At 31.6% G+C, this 22,110-nt stretch overlaps 2 protein-coding genes and 2 pseudogenes across 2 annotated transcripts; all 4 read right to left on the reverse strand.

Annotated features, from left to right (window-relative positions):
* Positions 1-2,491: 2,491 nt before the first annotated feature.
* On the reverse strand, positions 2,492-3,927 carry LOC107482679 (F-box/kelch-repeat protein At3g23880). Its single transcript, XM_016103207.3, has one exon. It carries the CDS (start codon positions 3,809-3,811, stop codon positions 2,654-2,656), a length of 1,158 nt encoding a protein of 385 aa, XP_015958693.1. The 5' UTR covers positions 3,812-3,927; the 3' UTR covers positions 2,492-2,653.
* Positions 3,928-8,355: 4,428 nt separating this feature from the next.
* Positions 8,356-9,408, reverse strand: LOC107482560 (uncharacterized). The gene has a single exon (XM_016103092.1). It carries the CDS (start codon positions 9,406-9,408, stop codon positions 8,356-8,358), a length of 1,053 nt encoding a protein of 350 aa, XP_015958578.1.
* Positions 9,409-9,432: 24 nt separating this feature from the next.
* On the reverse strand, positions 9,433-10,671 carry LOC107482559 (uncharacterized; annotated as a pseudogene).
* A 4,576-nt stretch (positions 10,672-15,247) lies between these two features.
* LOC107482599 (NAD(P)H dehydrogenase (quinone) FQR1-like) lies at positions 15,248-15,825 on the reverse strand (annotated as a pseudogene).
* Positions 15,826-22,110: the final 6,285 nt, after the last annotated feature.

Consider the following 22,110-nt stretch of genomic DNA (forward strand, 5'->3'; position numbering starts at 1 on the left):
TATTAAACGCTGCTTATATGAGAAGCTTGTTGGTCAATTTTGCCAACTGTGGTTAAGTGGAGTGAATTATAAATCAGAATTATTCACAGTAAAAACACCATTATAGAATGGCCCAAGCTCCACATAGTTACCTCAATGATATGTTTTATCTTTTGATTTTTTAACTGTTTTGGAGTTTTACTCTTTTAATGAGACAAAGGTCTCCATTTATTTTGGGAATAAAAATTTTACCAAGGAATAGAAGCCTGGGTCTACAATACTTAGCAGGCAAGAAACCTTACCTCTGTCTTCCAATGGCCCAATGGTAAAGTTTGTATCTTTTTGTGTTTTTACTTTTATGGGCAACGAACGAATGAGGGGTCTTGCAAATGGAATAGGTGATAGGACCTTAGGAATTATGAAATTATCTTTTATTTAATTTATACATTACTTTTATTAATTTATTGTGTGACTTTAGTATTAATTTTGCCTTGGGATGGCAAAGGAATAGAGGATAAGCCACTAGTTTCTACTCTCTCAATGATGTCCTTATCTTGAACATTCACTTCTTATCTTCTAAAAGATAAAGGTCCCCAACCCAATGGAAGTTCAGGGTAAGGACATGATTGAATGCAGTTATCAAGTTGAAGATTTTCAAGCTAATTAGGATGAGAGTAGATGAAAAATTGAAAAAGATGGTTACTATAGAGTAAAGATAAACTTCGATTAAGAGTTCAAATGCAGTGTTTTGGACTTATTCATTTGTATATTCAGTCTGTGAGCTTGAGCTGACACTAGCATCATCTTATTGGACCATTTATGATAAATTATTTCACATTTATGGTGCATCATGTGGGACTCTATTTCCTCACATTATGATTTTTCAGATTACTTAATAGTGAACCTTATCACTAACTTACATACATGATTTTTTTAAACTATAACACATAATTGAAAGACTAAATAATTAGGTCTAAGGCTAAAATGTCACCTATGAGTAGAGTAAATATAATCATATATAGTGCTCCAACATCAAGTAATAATTTCATTTAACAGTTGTATACCATGCACTCATAGTTTATAGTTTGATTCAGACAGGATTCACCATTGATCCTTCATTCTTTAGGTATCATTTGACATCTATTTTATAACAAAAAAGACAAGCAAAATAGTAGATGTGTTTCTTGTACCTCTAAAGATTGTTAAAACCGTTTTCAAAGTAAAGACAATTTTAATGTTTTTTTCTTTTTTAATATTTTTTCCTCCAAGCATATTGTTGATCCCAATATCTCTCTACCTTTCATAACCTTTGGATACAGTAACTAAATGCTACCCTTGCAGTGTATACCATACTTATAGGGGTGGCAATGGGGCGGGTAGGGGCAAATTTTTTATCTATCCGATCCTGTTTCGTTGTACAACAATCCGCATAAAACTTGTCTCGCTTCTACTTGCGGATAATAAAACGTTGAACCCTAACCTGTTTCGTTCTTATAATTATTAAAATTTAATAAATAAAATAAAATTTCAAAATTTATATAACCATCATCACATACATAATATAAATTAAAGTAAAAATTTAAATATGATACAATATTATTAATCATTTGCTAATTATTTTACATATATTATACATATTATATATTAAAATTATATATATAGCAGGGAGGATATTACCTAAACCCGACGTTGCCTCGCCTCCAAAAAACCCGACCCGCTAAAAACCTACCCCGAACGGATAGGAGCAGAGTGGGTACGCGCGTTCCGGTGGTATTGCCACCCTACATACTTAGTTAGGGTTGCAGAGAACTTGGTTCCTTAGCATTTTGCTTTATTCCATTCTTGTTTTTTCTTTTCTTTTTTTTCTTTTTTTTTTTTTATGGCCAAAGATAGCATTTTACTTTGCTATGTCGACAAAAGAACACGGTTTAGCATAAAACCACACAGAGATCATAAAGTAGTTTTCCAAGTTTTATCCTTCCCTAGCAGAATGTTCCTTTTTTTTTAATTTCTTCAAAAGTAGTTCTTTACTTATCTTTTCAACTTGATGGAAGTCCTTATTCTTCTTTTAGAAATGCAATGTGAACTGAAGATGAGTCATTAAATTTGTGCTTCTTACCCCAATGCAAGAAAGCATATACTTTATTTTTCAAGGATGATCTTCACATATCTGTAAAAGATTTAAATTTTCTTAGTCTTTCATCAAAAGAATGTCATTTTTCACAAAAGTAGTTCGTTACTTATCTTTTCAGCTTGATGGATGTTCTGATTCTTTCATAAGTGCAATAGAATTCACCTAAGATGCATTATTAAATTTATGCTTCTTAGACAATAATGCAAGAAAGCATATACTTCTTTTCATTAGCATAATCTTTCACAAGAACTTACCATTAGTAAATGTAAATTTTTTTCATAATTAATTTAAGAGGCTGCATACATAAAACAGAATTCTTATAAACAAATAAATAAATATAGTTATATATACATTTCCAACAAAAAAACAACTCATAACTGAGATGTAACCAAAGATTAACATCATTCTATACACATCTTTGACATATTACACATCATTAAGAACTTACAACAAAAAGGAGCAAAAATAAAGGTTGCAAAGATTTAAAATAATTTACAACATTTTTATTCTTACTCACATAACAGAACCAAATTAAAAAGCTTAATGCTTCATTGGTGAAACTAGTGTTTCAACATAAACCTCTGCATCAAACCAACCTTTGCCATTCTGAATCCTAGGATACTTGAAGGAACGATCACTTGGGTCAAACAGAACCAAGTCAAACTCAAACATGAGAAGCACTTCACCCTTTTCTGAAACATAATATGGCCCTGAATATGAAAAATCTTCAGGGTTAGGAAGATAAGGAACTGTCACCAATTTGATCCATGACTCTGCCACACCATAATCCTTCATCACCCACACAACAAAATGAGTTCTTTTATGATCATAACTCATGCACAGACATTCATTAAGAACACCCAAAGTAGGTGTTGATGAAGTCTCCTCTTTTTCATAATCAGGTGGCAGAATTTCCCTGTAACTCTCCTTCTGAAGATCCAAAGAAACTATAATCCAAGAAGAGGTCGGTCCAAGAGTGAAATTGGAGGCCCAATTAAGAGTTCCAGTGACGAATTTCCCTGAATTTTGATATGGGGTGACACCATGAGGAAAATCCTGAATCTTCCTCCAAGAATTTGTTGCCATGCTATAAACCTTAACCTTGGATTCACTGAAGAAGTGGTTGGGATCACAGAACACAGCAACAACCTTGTAATCTTGCTTGACATGATCATAGCCAAGACCAAAGGAAGTGAAGCAACCGGGTCTCCAATTATTGCCCAAAGGTGGAGACTTTTTGGAGACCCTAATGGAGGGGTTCCAGAGAAGAACACAGTCACCTTTAATGGCGAAACAAACAAGGCCGTCACAAGAACCAACGATGCCATCATGGCGGTACTTGTTCTTGACAGGGTAGTTAAGGTGCTCAGAAATGGTGGTTGAAGAAGTTGAAGAGATGAGAGAGTTTAAGTAACAAGAGTTGAGATGAAACTCAGCGGTTGTAGCACTGAGAATGATTCTGTTATGGTGTGTGAAGTGGTGAAGGTGCTTTTTGATGAAGTAAGAGTCAGAGATGAGAGAGTTCCATGACTTGCATACGCACCTGAATTTCAGAAGACACTTCACTGGAATCCTTGACAGAATCTCCACTACAAGCTCGTCTGGAATGAAGGCCTGCTCCATCTCCATGGAACTAGTTCTTATCAGTCCTCTTTGGTGGTAATCGATTCTTCTTCTTCCCTGCGATGATGATGACATGCTCAAGTGTTTGTGTTTTTGTGTGAGGTTTCATTTCATGGGTGGTTGATGATGGTTTATGATCATGATGATGGTGATGGCGATGCTAATCATCATTCATTCATTCATTCATTCATTCATGCTTATTTATACTTATGTGTCTTTGATTACTTTTTCATCTCCTTTTAAATAAAAGTTTAATTTAACTTTAATATACGGTATAAAATTATTTTATACGTATATTTAATCAGTGTAATTAAATATTTTTAAATATTATTTTTTATTTAATTTAAATAAATAATTTTTTTAATTTTTTAAATAATTAATATATGAAATTAAATATTTAAATTAATTAAATAATAATAAAATGCTTCTTGAGTTAGTAATGGGGTGCCACGTTGCAGTTAGTTTCAAAGACAGTGCCTTGTCTTCAAGCAAGTAAGTTACTTTGTCAGATGTAGTAAAAAAAATTCTCTAGAACGAATCTAAAATGTTCCAGACACCAATTATAACTATTTTTTTATTCTATGACGTCATAATCTGGTTCATTGTTGAATAGTTTGCTTTGATTCCTTTACGCGCTAGAGTCATTGCTTAATAATACTTATAATAATAAAATAAATTTTCAATCCTAATATACCCCATATATCATACAAATTATTAGTAGAGTATGGTTTTCTCTTTTCTGTATTTTTGGTATAATGGATATTTTTAAATTGTATGATGTTTGATGGAGTAACATTCCGTGAAGAGAAACTGTGTCATTATTATTTAATGCATTATATCTTCAATCCTATCATCATTTCTTTAAAAATGAAATGATTGCAATGCATTATATAGGAATCTATATAATATATATAATCACCCACCAAAAGAGAAAAAAGAAATGAGTCCAACCACAATCTTAATCTTATCAAACAGGCACGAATAGATTTCTGTAGTATCTGTATCACACACACAAACACATAATATACTATACTGTAAAATATTCATTTTCAACCTATTAGCACTTTAATAACTTGATGTGCTAACATGGTTCTTGTTAGTGAAGTAATTAGGAATACACAAATAATAAATACACAAAATTAAATTCATAAACTAATAATTTAATTTGAATTAATTTTGTATGACTATTCATGTAAAATTAAATTCATAATCTTTTATCTAATCACATATACCTTATACAATTGACTAAATCTCTATTTTGGTACATAAGATTCACGCGATTATTTATTTTAGTCTCCGAAATTTAAAATTATCTATACTAGTTCTTCAGATTTCAGTTTAGGCACCACTGTGGTCCCTCAACTCTTTTCGGTGATGACTAGATAAACAGAATGTTAAGATGACACCTTTCTTATCACGTTGGATGATGGGTAAACGACGTCGTTTATCCTTAGCATCCAAACAAGTCAGAATTGTCGTCGTTTTGTATATAAAGAAAAAAAAAACGATGGAGATCCAAAATAAAGTATTCGTCTTCTTTTTTATCTCTATTATTCTTCATTTTTAACTTGTTTGGATATTAAAAATAAACAATATCGTTTACTCATTATACAGCGTAGTAAGGAGGGTGCAATCTCAGTATTTCGTTTGCCTAGTTATCGTCAGAATCGAGGGATCATATTAGTGTCTGAACTTAAATTTAGAAGACTAACATAAGTAATTTTAAATTTTAAGAACTAAAATGAGTAATCGCGTAAATCTCAAGAAACAAAATAGAAATTTAGTGATCGACACATAATATAATTGCAAATTAAACGCACCTTAATTATATCAAAGAAAGTATCTCTCTCACAAATTCATTTGCTTCTTTCTTCCTCTACCACTTCCTTTAGATAAATGAAGATTGGATTGCATTGGTCTTAATTAAAATTCTTATCATTATAAAGCCCACCCCATCACACTCATGCCAACTCGCCACATGTTTTATTTGTTTTTTTAGTTCAATTTTCTTTTCTTTAGATAAGATGACACAGCAACTTGGAAATTCTACGAGTCCCCAAAAAGTTTACCAAGGAAACGACAAATTAATGCCATGAATTGAATTAGAGAAATTTTCATTCTAGTATCTTCTAATATCCCCTTACATGCAAACTTAATAATTGTTTACTTAGGACATACAATTTTGATACACCTGTCCTGAAAACATTGGTTGATTAATGTAATGTTTATCATCCTATAATCCTTTTTAGTTTTTATCTGCCTTATGAAAAGTCATGGGACACATACTAGCTATCTAAATTGATGATGACTTATTAGAAAAGTGGGATAATGGCTTACAAAACCATCACTTATTAGATGTCAAAAGTTGTAAGTGGGAATATTCCACTATAAATAAAATCAGCCAAAATGCATTAAAAAAAAAAAAACAAAATATCATACTATACCAGTTTTTATCCTTATTATTTTTTATAACAAATTTTAAATATTTAATATTATTTATATTATATTTTTAAAATTAAATATTAATTTTTAATTTTTTGATAAGTTAGATAAATATTTTTGGATACTACAATCATCACCTTATTTTTAACTATAAAATTTATACTAAAAAAAATTCCTTTCTAAATTGACATATAATTATCAATAAGCTTTACTCATACATCAAGATTTTATACTGTAGCTACATGTATATCACTAATTTTAGTCCAAATAACAATATTTTCAAATTATATAATATACTAAAAAACACTAGTATAATTAAAAAACTTGTTTGACAAGTACAAATTAAATGTAACTATATATAACTCATAAAACCAAATACTTAAGTCACCTCATTCCATTCTTTAGAGTTTGAAAAATACTAAATATCTTGAAATGTTGTATAAATTTATAGTCTTGGTAGAACAAATAATTATTTATTAGGAAGAAAGCACTTCAAAGATTCTATAAATAATAAAACAATTTTGTGGATCCGGTCAATTTTTATTGAGCTGAACTCTAAAACCCATTTCACCACACAAACAAAAAAGTAATATTTAAAATTAATCTCAAGTGAACAAAATTAACCTAGTGTTGTAAAATAAATAAAATATATATAAAATAAAGATGTATAAATAGAAGACTCTATTATTAATATAATTAACTCAATAATATTTATATATATATAATAATATTATATGTTGTATAGTATATATATATATATACAAAGATAAGAAAAAGTATTAAAAATAAAGAGAGAGAGAATTGCATTTGTTTATTGTTACTATCTCAATATAATAAAGATGGAAAAAGATAATCGATCTCTTATTATTTGGTTGTGTGTAGTAAGAGAAAAGAAACTAAATACTTTATAATAAGAAAGAGAGAGAGGGAATTTAACCTTTTATTGCTGTGTGTTAACAACGGAGGTTAACCTCCTATTTATAAGCATATGGGAGGAATGTTTTCAACCCATATTAATTTCATTCTCTATTGGTAACATAAAAACTGAGTCACTTGCATGGGCATCCATATCCTTTGTGTTTATCACAACACTCCCCCTTGGATGACCATTCAGGATTATTGCCTCGTTAAAACCTTACTAAAGAAAAACCCAATGGGAAAAAAACTTTAGTGAAGGAAAAAAAGTACAAAATCCTTTGTGATGGGACCTAGCTAAATCTTTCCCCTTTTACCATTTCACTTTAGCAATATTCAAAATCATCCAACGGCAATGCCTCTCAATCAGACGGACATACGCGGCGGGGGAGGGGGGAATGGAGGCCTCGGCCCCAATTTTTTAAAAAAAAATTAATAGTAATAAATTATTAAGTATAATTTAATTTTTTACAAAATTTATTTAATATTTAATTTAATATAAATAAAAGTCTAATCTAACTTAAATATTAATAATTTTTAATATCTGAAAAGTTAACGATATCAAAAAAATCTGAAAAGATATTATTATTAATATTTTTAAATTAAATAAAATTTTTCAAATCTCATAAAGTGGATTTTTTTCTTCTTGTAAGCGTCTTTCTTGATTCATTTGGTATTAATTCTCTATGTTTTAACTACTACAACTGAGAGATCTTTTTCAACTATGAATATTGTGAAGAATAACTCATAAACAAAATGAAAGATGAATTTCTTGCTAATTGTCTTTTAATTATATTAAAAAGAACATTGCTGAAAAATTTAACACAGATTCTATTATCGATGAATTTTATGATACAAAAAATCGACCACTCCGATAATAAAAAATATATACATATTTTTTTATTTTAAAATATATTCTCTATCGGTATATTTTTGTAATACATTTTACATTATATAATTTTTTGCATAATTTTTTAATATTATATATGTTATTGGCCCCCATGATAATATTTTTGGATCCGTCCCTGCTCTCAACCAGGTTTGTCGGACGCCTTTTTCCACCACCGTCAACCGCCGCAGCGCCTCCGTCCGTTCACATGCGAGCAACAGCCGACGTCGGAAGCTCACCCCAGACTGCCGCAACGCCTCCATCCCGTCCAGTGACGGATCCAGAAAATTTTTTCAGTGGGGGCAAAATAATAAAATAATAATTCAAAATAATAACAAATAATTTAGAATTCCATTCTTCTAGGTTTCATATTTTAAAAAGATTGAATAATCTTTTCATTGTCAATACAATCAAATGTCTCTCTTTCTATGTATGCCACTAAACAATCATTTAAAAATTCATCTCCCATACGGTTACGAAGTCGACTCTTTATGACGTTCATAGCAGAAAAAGTTCTTTCAACTGATGCAGTTGCTACAGGCAAAACTAAAGCCAACTTTAAAAGAAGAAACACTAATGGATAAACAATATTCTTTCGAGTCTCAACCAACTTCTGAGAAAGAGCACCAATTCCATTTAAGTCCGAGAAATGATCATCAGAACGCACATCTAGTATGAAGTTCTCAAGTTGACTGTCAAGTGCCAAAAGTTGAGTGGAAGAAAATTCTAATGGATAAAATTGAGCTAACTGGATCAACTTCTCCTTATCTAATGCAAAAAATGAGTGTCTTGGATTCAAACAAGCTATGCAAAGAAGCAATTCAGTATTCACCTCTATAAAACGATTATTGAGTTCTTGAAGTTGTCTATCAACTACTTGATAAAATATCTCAACTTGAAAATGATGCAAATTTGATATCTTTTGAGCTTTACATCTTGATCTTCCTTGTGACACAAATATATCATCCATGATTGGAACAATAATATCATGTTTGTCACAAAACAGTGAGACTTCATCAAGTAAAAGAGACCAACCATCATCTCTTATATTTTGCAATCGTTGCTTAGACACTTTGACTAATGCCATAGCATTTACAATATCTTGATCATTCCTTTGTAACGCCTGAGATAACTCATTAGTAACTCTCAAGATATTTTTCATCAAGTACAAGTTGAAAATGAATTCAAAAGATTGAATGACATTCAATAAATGACATGCTTCAGCTCTTTGTTCTGAATTATTCCCATCTTCCTTAACATATTCAAGAACATTAACCACAAAAGGAAATAAAGAAATTAATCTAAGTATAGTTTTATAGTGTGAACCCCATCTAGTGTCTCCAGCTCTTTTTAAAGCTGTTTCTTGATTCAAACCACGCCCACTAGAAATTTCTCCACTTTTTAATGCTTCAATTGTCTTAGTCATCTGACTATCACGAAACATATCTCTTCATTTACACGAAACTCCAACAACATTGCACAAATTGGTTAACAAATTAAAAAGCAAAGAAATTTCAATTTGTTTTTTTGCAACCGTTACAAGAGCTAACTGAAGTTGGTGGGCAATGCAATGTACATAGAAAGCATAAGAATTTTCTTGCAATATCAAAGTTTTCAAACCATTAAATTCTCCTTGCATGTTACTTGCACCATCATATCCTTGTCCACGTACTCTTGATAAACTTAAATTATATGTTTCTAATAACGATTCCAATGCTAATTTTAGAGATAAAGCATTAGTATTAGAAACATGAACAAGACCAAGAAAATGTTCCCTAACTTGTCCTTCTTTGTTCACATACCTTAAGCAAACTGACATTTGCTCCTTAATGAAAATGTCGCGGGCTTCATCAACCAATACAACAAATAATTCATCACCAACATCATCAACAATGACTTTTGTCGTTTCCCTTGCAGCAGCTCTTACAATGTCTTTTTGGATTGAGGGTGCTATTAGTTTAAGATTTCCACGAGCATTTTTGAAAGCACGATCAATCTCTTCATTATGTTGCGCAAGAAAGTTTAGAAGTTCCAAAAATTTTCTTGGTTAACAGAATCATCCGTCTCATCATTACCATGAAAGGTCAATCCTTGTCGCAAAAGATATCTAATACAATCAATTGTTGCTGTCAAGTGAATTTGATAATTCTTTTTAGCTTGCTCAAATTGTTTTTCAATAGTAGCAGTGATGTGTTGTTTTGGTCTCATAAGTGCTTCACATTTTCTCCAAGTCTGATTATGAGCGTTATCATGAATCCCAACATGAATTTGTAGTCTTTCCTTTTTTTTTCTAATTTGAAAAGTCATTAGTTACAAAAGCATCACCACCTTCAGTCTCAGGTTTCATAAGATAACAACAAAGACAAAAAATAGCATCTTTTGATATACTATACTCTAACCAGTTGCCATAGTCATAAAACCAATTAGGATTAAATCTTCGAAAAGAAGAACCATAAGCAGTTTGTGGAAAATCATGAGTCCTTGGTTGACAAGGACCTTTTTGTAAATATGCACATCTAACTTTGTCTTTGTCATTCGGGTGATAATTTGAAATCTTTGGTCGTTGTCCTGGATCTGCTATAAGACTCTCTACTTCGAATTCTAAAAACCTCTTTTTATTAGAAGAGGTCGATGAATTATTTTGAGATCCAATCTCCAATGACGAGGTTCTTTTGAAATATTTCTCCATTACTAATAAGATAAAATTATAAATCTAAGTTAATTAATTAATAAAAAAGTTCACAATTCTACACAAATTAAAAATTATAAATACAAAATTGATATACATATGTCATTTAAATAAATTTTCAAGTTCCAACAAAAATAACAACAACTAATATCCCAATCCATTCTAGGCTCTTGCGGTGCTGATGCACACTTGATGATGAGACAAAATTGCTATAAGCCTGCTTATAAATGCCATCTAAGTCAATGAGGTAATATTACTCATTGAGTCATATAAACAATATTTCAAAGGCCCTGTAAGGCTGTAATGAAATTTAAACAATACCATATATATAAACTTATTTCAAAGCTCATATAAACAATACCATATAATGAGTCTTTACATATCAGATATTAGTCTTCATTTTTTTCCATCTTAAGCAAGTAGGAAAGACCAAAATACTCAATCTTTATATATCGAAGAAGAAAAAAAGGAGTACAGTGTAAATGAATAAAATTCAATCCCAATTCACAAATTAACAAACAAATTAATCCAACAAGTGGATAAGTGAATTAACAAACAAATTAATCAAACTAAACTTGCAAAGTTACAATTACATCAGAACAAATCCAATCACAAATTCACAATTAACAAACCAACTAAATCAATTATCAAACAAATTAATCCAATTAGCAAATAATGGAATAAAGAGAATTGCAGATTGCTGAATCATGATTCATGAATGTACCAAGAAATAGAATAATTCAAGACTGAATCTGAACAGCTGAACTCTAGGAACTAAGAAGCAAAAGTGCAGAACCCAATAGCCAGTAGCGGTGCGGGCGTGCGGTGTTCAGCGGCAGCAGGACGAAGACGAAAGGTAGGCGTTCTCTGCTGAAGTCTGAAGAGTGAAAACCGAAGAGAGAAGAGGAACTCAGATTCGCAGTATTCGAAGAAGAAGAAGATGAAGAAGGAGGCACAAGACAGAAGCCAGAAGGGGATGCGGTCATGCAGAGATGTGGCATGCAGTAGTGAGCCAGTGACTCTGGACTCTGGAGACACGAGGGCGGAGACGTCAGCAAGGAGAGAACCGTGACACTGTCTGAAACGCGGAGTGGTGGGCTGGTGCCTGGTGGCATGCGACACGGCAACTGGCGGCTGCAGCCTGGAGGGAGGGCTGGAGCAGATGAAGAAGATTGGGGAAAAAGAAGGGTTAGAGATTTAGTTTGAAGTAGGGTCTGGGTCCTGGGGTCAAAATTAATTATATACTGGGGACAATTTAGACATTTCACTAAGAACTACTAAGACATTTTTGGAATTTCACTGGGGGCAATTGCCCCCACTCCCCAATGAATACATCCGTCCCTAATCCTGTCCATGTGCTACTAGCCGTGTTCGTCAGAGGTTCGGTCCAGTCTGCCGCAGCGCCATCGTGCCGCCCACGTGCGAGCAACCAAGGGGTCTGATTCTCACCACAGTTGCCAATGTTGCTGCACATTGTTGTCGCAGTGCCATTGAAGTGCCCCCTTCTCAGTCGAACAACTCAACGCTGGCTTCCCCTTGCTCTGCTCTGACGAATGCCGCATCGGACTCCTCATGCTAGCGCCGTGAAGCCTCGCCTGACAGTACTAATCGATTAGTATCTATTCATGGGTGTTTCTTGATTGAAAAGGGTATGAGTAAATTAGTTGTAAGTGGATTTTCAATCAGATCATATGCATATAATGACACAATTATATACAATGAATTTTGATTTGTTGGATGTTGCTGCTGTCTAAGATTAGAGGTTTGATTGAAGGAATTCAAATGGATTTTTTGTAAAACTAGCCGTTCTTTTTTTTTTAACTGAGATAGAATAAAATTGGGTTTGATTGTGGTGAATATAGGTCAATGTACTGGTTCGACATTGGATGTTGCTGTCGTTAGGGGGCCCTTATTGCTGAGATGACGGTGCATAGAGATTGGATATTACTGCTTTGTTAGATTGAATTGTATTATTTGTGATAAGATTCTTTGACTTTGCCACAAAAAAAAAGAGATAGTGTTTGTGGGTGATTTGAAATTTGACTACACATTCGCAATGTGTTACATTAACTAGACACTGTGAAATAAGGTTTTTTTTCCCTAAATTTTTTGTGTATACGTTTTCAACCATAATAAACGTATGTTGCTTTTAGTATGTATGTGGATGATTTTTGATCGATTTTGTGTATTATTTTTCAATGAAAAGTGTTGATTATTCTTCAATTATAAAACACTATAAAAGCATAATAGACAAATAAATAGAAGTGTGAAAGGTTTTAATTTTGTTAGCACTCCTGACCAACTAGGACATTCCCCAAGTTTCATTTTCTTGTTAATTACTCCATATGTTTCCTTTTCTAAGTCCGATGCTTCAAGGAGATCGACAGGTTTAGTTTTGTACAATATGAGTAGTAAATGTCAAGTTTAGAACTTAGCTTCAAGTTTCAGCTTCATCCTTGGTTCTGCTACAACTTTGCCAATAGTAGAATTGTATTTTTATGTATAAGCAACAACTGGGAATAAACTAAATTTGCCAATTTGTTAGTACATCAAATTGGATGTATTTTATTTTAGTCCTACTTATCTTTTTTCTTGTAGGCAACTTGAATGTTTATGCAAAAATTTACGTCACATGTTTTTTTTTGTTAAACAAATAGATGTTTCTTTTTTATACTAAATGGACGATTCTTTTAAAAAGAATCACCATTTAAGAATGGAATTAACTTTGAAGTAATTGAACTCATATTATACTTATTGATTCAATTGTTGTGACTTATGAACATTTTTATAGTTAATATATAATAGACATAGATAGCTATTAATCTATGCATACACGTTGACCATAAATACTTTGTTTTGCTTTCACTTTGCAGGGACATCCTGAAGAGCCAAACGCAATATACAAAAATCTATGTCAGATGTTTCTTTTGTTAAACAAATAGATGTTTCTTTTTAGATTAAATAGATAATTCTTTGAAATGAATCATCATTTAAGGTAAAAATTAACTTTGAAGTAATTCAACACATATTATACTTATTGACTCAATTGTTGTGACTTATGAGTATTTTTATAGTTAATATATAATAGACATATATGGCTATTCATTTGTTGCATACACTCTGACCACTAGATAATAAATTTAATCATGGAAGTAATATTTGCCTCATAAGTTCATCATTAAGTAGTATTAAGTAATATACTGTGTATCTGGACTCAATTTTAATTTGATAAAAATTGTAACTCCAAAGTTCAAGTATAATAACCGCATAAAGCAAACAATGGGTAAAAGGAAAACTATCAAAACACTTTGATTGTTCTTGAAAAAGCAAATAACCAGATATTGTGGTTGTTCTTTTCTTTATCTTTTTTTTCTATCTTCTTTAAATTTTGTTAAACAAGCGTCAGGATAAATACAAAAAAAATTCTTTCTTTTGTGATACTTGTATTCATTATCAATTAAATCATTTCTGCACTAAAGAATAAATACAAGTAACTTCTGTTAGGCACCTAATTATTTTTGCAAAGATCTAAGTGGATGTTACTTCTGTCAAGCATTAGGATGTTCTTTTTCCATACTAAATAGATGTTACTTTGACAGAAGCCATGTGAATGAAAAATAAAAAAACTTATCCTACATAAGTAACTATAAATTTGCCATCATACTAAAATGCAATGAAAGGAATCATGATATTTATTCAACTTAGATATACAATTTACAACATTGTCGATACATGAATTCATCATTACCAAAAGTAATACAAAAAGAATCATTCATTTAGTATAAAAAATATCTATTTGTTTAACAAAAGAAACATCTGACGTATATTTTTGCATATTTTCACCTCTTCAGGATGCCCCTGAAAAGTGAAGCTACATCGTTTAGTAAACTTTATATTTTGTTAGAGGGAGTGAAGTTACATCGTTTAGAAAACTGGTATATCATTACTATACAACTAGCTAAACAAAGAATAACTTTCTAGTTGCTACACTTGGATCACGTCTCTTTCACTTCATCCGATTCATCAACTGTTTCAAATTCATTAATCATTTTAAAGTAGACTTTCTGCAATCATAAGTAAAGATACATACGCAGCCATAAGCAAAGAAATATCTATCTAAAAAACAAAGAAATAGCCATCTAATGACAATTATAAAAATAAAAAAACATCAACAATCACATACAAAGAAACATCTACTTTTAAAAATAAAAGACAATTATTATTCAACCTAAAATAATCTAGCTATTTGAATATAGTAAATATTTATAGAAGCAGTCCAATGCATATGGTACCATTTCTTCTCCAAATTTGGCCATAACTGTCTCCAAAGTAAATACAAGGTCTTCATTCTCAATCTCATCCATGACAAGTGACTAATTTATAAAGTTTAAAGGACTAAAATTAAACTTTAATCTATTTATGTGCTTGATAAACACAAAATAGAAAAAATGACAAGAAATACTAGAATAGAACTCCATACAAATTAATATCACCTTGAAAACAAAAAATTGCCAAAAACTTTCAATCATTGGAGTGGTATAGTGTTCCTTTCACTGAGGCAAAAACATTATATGCTTTATGTAGCATCCTTGAGTTTCTTGGTGATAGTGGCAAGAATATTCTCCTGATGGAATGCTTGCAGCAATTCAATCTCAGAAACCTGCCTTGTTCCATCACCAGCATAAGTCACTGCTCCATAAGGGCTTCCACCTTTCTCTTCTTTCATCTCGAACATGCAATGGTCGAACGTGTATCCGATGGGAACATATATCATTCCATGATGTGCCTGCATAATTAAAGGAGTAAGGCTATACATAAATCATGACAAGTTTGATCAGCAACTAATAAGTACACAGTGATATCTAATAAGGAACAGGGTTAAGATATATATAGAAGCTTGTTTTCTTACAATGTTGTTTCTTGTCCACCGCTTTGCGAACTGGTGCTGTAGAAGAGTCTAGTAGGCTTGCCTACAAGGGCTTGTTGCAATCAAAGAGGTCTGGTTTTGTCAAAAAAATCCATGAACTGGGCAGCCATCATTCTGAACTGCGTGGGGAATCTGAAGATAAGGCCATCAGCTCCATTGAGCATATCAAGTTCAATGATTGGTACATCACTCTTTGGTGGTGCATTCAGCCATAAGCAAAGACACATTATTCAATCAGAAACATCCCAGAGCCTATAAAAAATATAGAAACCAAGTAAGCACTATCAATAATTATGAAATCAAAGGTTAAATGTATTCAGTAAATCCCCAGCATTCACCTTCATTCACAAATGCATAATAATTAGTCAAATTTAGAAGAATGAATTATCCTAAATTGAATTCTGATTACTAGAATCTAATAAAGAAGGAATGAAGAACCCTAAGTAGAAAAGAAATAAATTGTACAAAGAAAGAGTAACAAAAGCGGCGTTACCTTGTCTACGGATCCCTTGCAATCGGCAAGGAAGGAAGGGCCAGTGCAAGCATGGATAGAATTGCAAAATTAGAGAATGTGAGCAATGGGGATGAGGAGTCGCGAGCGGCGAGGATGCGTCAGGTGAGCGGAGTGGGTGTGAGTGAAGATATGTGAGAGTGCTGCACGGACGATTCGCGATGAGACGCGAGGAGGGTGAAGTAGAAGCGCGATGTGTAAACCCCGAAAAATTAGCGAATAATTAGTCAATAAATTAATTTTTAATAAAAAAATTAGAAATGTGAATTTTATAGTAAAATAGGATAGAGCTCATTAAAACGAGAATTTTGACACTAATTTCAAAGAATTTGGCCCAAAATTAAGCCGAACGGATCGAACTGGTCGAACTGAGCCCATGGGCCCAACCAATCCACTCATTTAAGTGAGCTTTAGCTCACTTATTCCTCCTCTGCATGCAAAGAACACTGAAGCTCAGCACAAGGGAGAAGAAGGAAATCAAATTCACAAAAACCCTTGATTTCATTCAAATTCATGTAACTTTTGATGTGAAGCTCTGATTGCCGCACCATTTGCGGCCACGCATTTGCGTCATCGAGCTCTACAAAGCCCGAAACTTTGTGAGGTAAGGAAGCCACGTTTTCTTCCTCAATTTCTTCAGTTTCAGTTTCAAAATCTATGAACAAAGGTATTGAAAATTGTTAAATTTCGATGTTTAGGTTCGAATTAGTTTGCAAAAAATATTCACTCTTGCTTATATGGCATTTGGGTAAGGTGAGAATTATAGAACTCTAGTTAATTCTTTAATTTTGTGTGTTGGGTATATTAGGTATTGAATTTTGGGTATGAATGTGTCATATATGTGAATTAGGTTGATGTGTATAGGAATTTGAGCTTGATTTGTGGACACTTGAGACTTGGTGGAGGCTGGGTGATGTTGCCTTGGTGATTTCGGACCTCTTGGGGCTATGTTCGGTGCATTAGCGGGGTTGTTTTGGATAATACGTGGAAATCGGCCAAGGTATGATTTAGGTTTCGCGTATATAATATATAATGTCGTGTGAAAACTTAGGCTAGATGACCATAGGATAGGTTAGAACATATGAATATGTTTAATGCTTAGTGACCTTTGCTGGACAAATGGTAAATAAAGTTTTGATGATGATGAGTGTATGTATATATGTTGATTAGATGAATGAGAACCTTGTTGATGCATGATTTTGTTGAAATTGAGAAAAGGTAGGATATGGTATTGATGAAGGTATGTTATGTTGATGGTTGTAGAAATGGTAAAGTAAGTTTTAAAGGAAAGGAAGGCTGTGGTAATTAAATTGGTATATTGTAGTGTTGAGCATGTGTAAGAAAGTTGAAAATTAGGTTTGGTTTGTACGGAAAATGAGGTTTTTGAAGTTTTGTAAAAAATTGGTTTTTTTGACGAATTTTGGGGGGCCATAACTTGGCTACCGGACCCCCAAATCGTTTCAAATTTGTTTTATATGAAAATTGGGTCCGTGAAGTTTACGTCGTTCGAAGAACGGGGAAAAATGATTTAAAATGGAAAAGTTATGTGCGTGGCACCTCTACCATGATGAGAACTTCCGATTCTCACCCTATACTGTGTTATTGTTTTTCAGATGCAGGTCAAGAGGCACCTCGCTAGGCGTCTGGAACTCTGCAGCGAAGTGGTTTCTTTTGGGGTTTCTTTTGATCTTTTGATAAATGTATATATAGATTCTCCTCTGATATACTTGTTTATTTTGCTCCTCTTAGAGGATTATGGAGCACTAGGGTTTTATATATGTATTTTTGGATATCGGGTTATGTTTATATGTATGTAAATACTCTCCGGCCAGCCTTGGCTTCGAAGGCTAAGTTAGGAGCTTGTTATTTTGTACCCTTGACCCTCTACTCTTGTCATTTATATATTTATGCTAACGAACTTTAGTTTTCTTCTCACGCAAGTAATTACATTTCCTGAGCTTTTATTTTTACGATTTTTGTTTCACCTATTTTTCAAGACTCCTAGTTTATTATATCATTTTCAATACTATTATATATAAATTTTTCTTTTAGGGGTCGTGGCGTCTCGCCACCTTTGTTTTACATCCTAGGTGTAAATCTCTATATGGTATGGTGTTACACGATGATTGTCCTTCCTGCGCGAACGGCATATGAGGTGGTGGAGAAGGATTCAAGGACGACCAGCGATGCCGCGCGAGGACGGTGAAGTGGCGGTGCGACAAAACTGCGGTAGCGTAGGGCATTAGGGAGAGGGATTTAGATTTGTGGTTTTGTGTAGTAAATAGTGAGTGGAAGTAAAAATAAATTAGAGTAAATTTTAATTTAAAAATATTATTAATGTCAATTAATCAAATTTTAAATTTAAAAAATAATTTAAAATTAATTATTAATTAAGTTGTTTAATTTTTTATACTTTTTCATAGTAAAAATACACAGAAAAAATAAATAGTACAGTAAACTAAGTTTTTTTCAGCCATATTCATGTCATTAGTAATAACAGCCACTATTAACGACAGTCATACAAACCCTAGACAAAAAACACAAATCAAAAACAAGAAAAACAGCTCCTATGCACCGAGATATGTTGGTCAAAAGTTACAAAGTATAATTAGTCTGCGTATGTTGTGCTCCATAACATCGTAAGATGGTTTATGGTATTGTGGAACACTAGTCACTAGCAAATTAGGGCAACCCTTATCAGATTCAAGACCAATAAATAGAAACAAATACCAATTGCTAATAATTATTATTGTATACATATCCATTTCTAGTAGGATGGTAAGAAACAAAAATCTAGAAGTTGCACAATTAATAAACTCTAATCATAACATTTGTGTTCTATATTAGGATTCTTGCACATCTAAATCTTCATTATTATCTTGTAAATCATGCTCAATGTTTTACAAGAAAATTGTGCAGCATTCATCAATGTACCATTAAAAAGTGAAAGATAATTAAGCGTAATACCCTAATATAATGCATTAATGCTCATTGATACTAATATATTTCCAAAGCAACTATCAAGTTAGAAGATGATAAGCTGCCTAATTTAATTCTATGTTGCAGTTAGCAAATATTTTATGAAACAAACATACCAGTGAGATAGCTAATACATCTAAATGTTAATTCTAATATGACAATATCAGAAAACAGAAAAGTTTAACCTGACAAACTTGAGATGTGATGATAACAATAATGATGTATGAATTTCAAACTCTAACGGCCATTATTATTTGCCACCTTTTAATTCCAATTCTAAATTAAGAAAATCCTGAATCTTCGTTTTATAGATTGTGTTCTATATATGTTTTACAAGACAGTTTTCTCGTGAACTGATGGTAATTAATTGTCGAAAATAGAACTTGTCATTAAGCTAGTAGAATTAAAAAGCTCAAAACTTTGAAGTGAAGGTTCGGCAAAGGTTTAATAAAATAATATATTTATATATAAAATATACGTTATTAAATTACTCTTTTATTTTAGTCGATGACAACAATAAAGAAGTTTCATAGTCCACAAATTCAACTCAACAGAATACATAAGTTCAGTTATAATTTTAGTCTTTATTATTTTGTCTTATCTTATCTTTCTCTTATATTTATTTGTTCTTATCTTATCTTTATTTGCTTTTATCTTTCATAAGCCAATGTTATTCTGTTTAATTTTACCATCATAATTTACAATTCAGTTTAATTCAATCAATAAACAATCAATAAAAATTTCTTCATCTTTTTTTTCTTTTCCTATTCTTTCACAATTTTATCATGGTATCAGAGACTTAGTATTAGTGACGGATCTAGAAAATTTTGTGAGTGGAGGCAAAATATACATAATATGATAATAATTTTTATAATTATACTTTATTATTATAAAATATAATTAGTCTTTAAATTATCTAATCGATAAATTAAAATATTAAAATAATAATTTAAATAATAATATATAATTTAAAATTTTACTTTTTAAGTTTCATATAAAATATATTTGTTGTTTTTAAAGTTTGTTAAAAATTTAAAAAATATCCTTAAATTTTAGTTTGTCTCAAATTTATCTTAAAAATTTTCGAATACAAATTTATCTTTAACAGCTAATTTTTCAAAAAACTTTATAACTAATTTAATAATAATTTCATAAAAATAATTTTCAAACACAAATAAGTTAGACATAATTATTAGGGTAAAAAACTCAAATAAGCCAGGCTGAGAAACTGTCACTTTTAATAAATATAATATTTATTAGTTATTTTTATCACAATTTTTAAATTATTTAACGATTATTTTGTCTGCGTTTAAATCTTTTAGATATCAAATTAGTAGTTACCTCTATTTTAAAAAATAATCAAATATATATAATATATATCCACAGCATAATAGTACTATTCACTGAGTATACAAACATATTTTTCAAATTTTAAATTTATTTATTAGTCACAATTATAAAATAACAAATCTATAATTATTTTTTTTTTAAATGTTATTGTAACAAATTCATTTGAATTTTGAATTGTTATTTATTTTTTTATCATTGATGTTAATGAGTGAAATTCACTTGTAGTGGGGTCAAATTTGATTATATAATGGGGGCAAATAATTTTTTTACTATGTATTAATTAACAAATTTTTAAATTCTACTGGCGGCACTTGCCCCCACTCCCTTCAACATAAATCCGTCCCTGCTTAGTATCCTCCTTAAAGAGGATACATAAGCTATCATCTTTCCGGTGAGAAATTGTAACGACCCAACTTTTAGCATGTCATGACCAATCCTAGCCGCTAGGCACTACTTCACGACTTTTCTTAGAAATTCTAGACCTTATATTAAATATATACATATGAGCCTGTAGCACTAGTCGAGATCGCATGTCAGATATATAGATATAACGAAATAGATAATAGTTAAATAAATAATATATACATGATGCATAGAAAATACAGAAAACATAGTAATATCATACAAATATGTCTGAAGGCTCATTCAGTACATCATGATTCACATTGGGTTATGTCATTGCTTATTTATGAAAATATTTACAAACTCTATATTTATACTAACAGGCCTCGACTCACAAAAGTCACTCTAGTTTAGGGATGGCAACAGGTCCCCATGGGGCGGGAACATGCCCCCCGCCCCCCACCCTCCGCCTCCATTACCTGTCCCCGTCCCCGTCCCGTCTCCGTCACGAGTAACGGGGACCTCGTATCCGTCGGGGACTTGGGTATCCGCGGATATCCGTGGATTTTTAAAATAAAATCGAAAAAATTAAAAAAAATTGAGAAAAAATTAAAAAAAAAAACCTTCATAAATAAACATATCCAAATACTAAACATATTTTTCACATTTTAAGAGAAGACTTTCATCGTGCAAGGTAGATTCCAATTTGTTTACCTCCTACATAAAAAAAATAATAATAATTAAAAGTTAAAATTATATAATAAATCAACAATAATATCCTAAGAATCACATAAAATTTCAAGAATCACAAAAATAAAATCCCAGCAATCACAGAAAATTCCAAGAATCACAAAAATAAAATCATAGCAATCACAAACAATCTCAAGATTCAAGAAATAAAATCCCAGAAATCAGAATCACAAGTCACATAAATAGAAAATCACATAAATCAGAAAATCACAAAAAATACTGAAATAAAATAATAGAAATCACAAATATTGCATAAATTAGTTAAATAGAATCTCAGAAAAAATCACAAAAAATTACAAGAATCAAGAAATAAAATGACAAAAATAAGAAATCACATAAATAGAATAATAGAACTCAGAAAATCACAAGAATCACATAACTTAGAGAAATAAAATCTCAAAAATCATATAAAATTTCAAAAATCACATAAACAAAAGAAGCATAAATCACAAAAGGTCCAAGGAATCAATAAATCAGAGGCTAACTTACCGGCGAAGAGGCTTTGACGCGGCGGAGACGGCGAAGCTTCTGCCTCGGCTGGATCTGGCGGCGGCAACGACTTCTCTTCAGTTAGGTGGGG

The sequence above is a fragment of the Arachis duranensis genome, chromosome 4 (assembly GCF_000817695.3).
Source record: "Arachis duranensis cultivar V14167 chromosome 4, aradu.V14167.gnm2.J7QH, whole genome shotgun sequence".
In the NCBI taxonomy this organism is placed as follows: Eukaryota; Viridiplantae; Streptophyta; class Magnoliopsida; order Fabales; family Fabaceae; genus Arachis; species Arachis duranensis.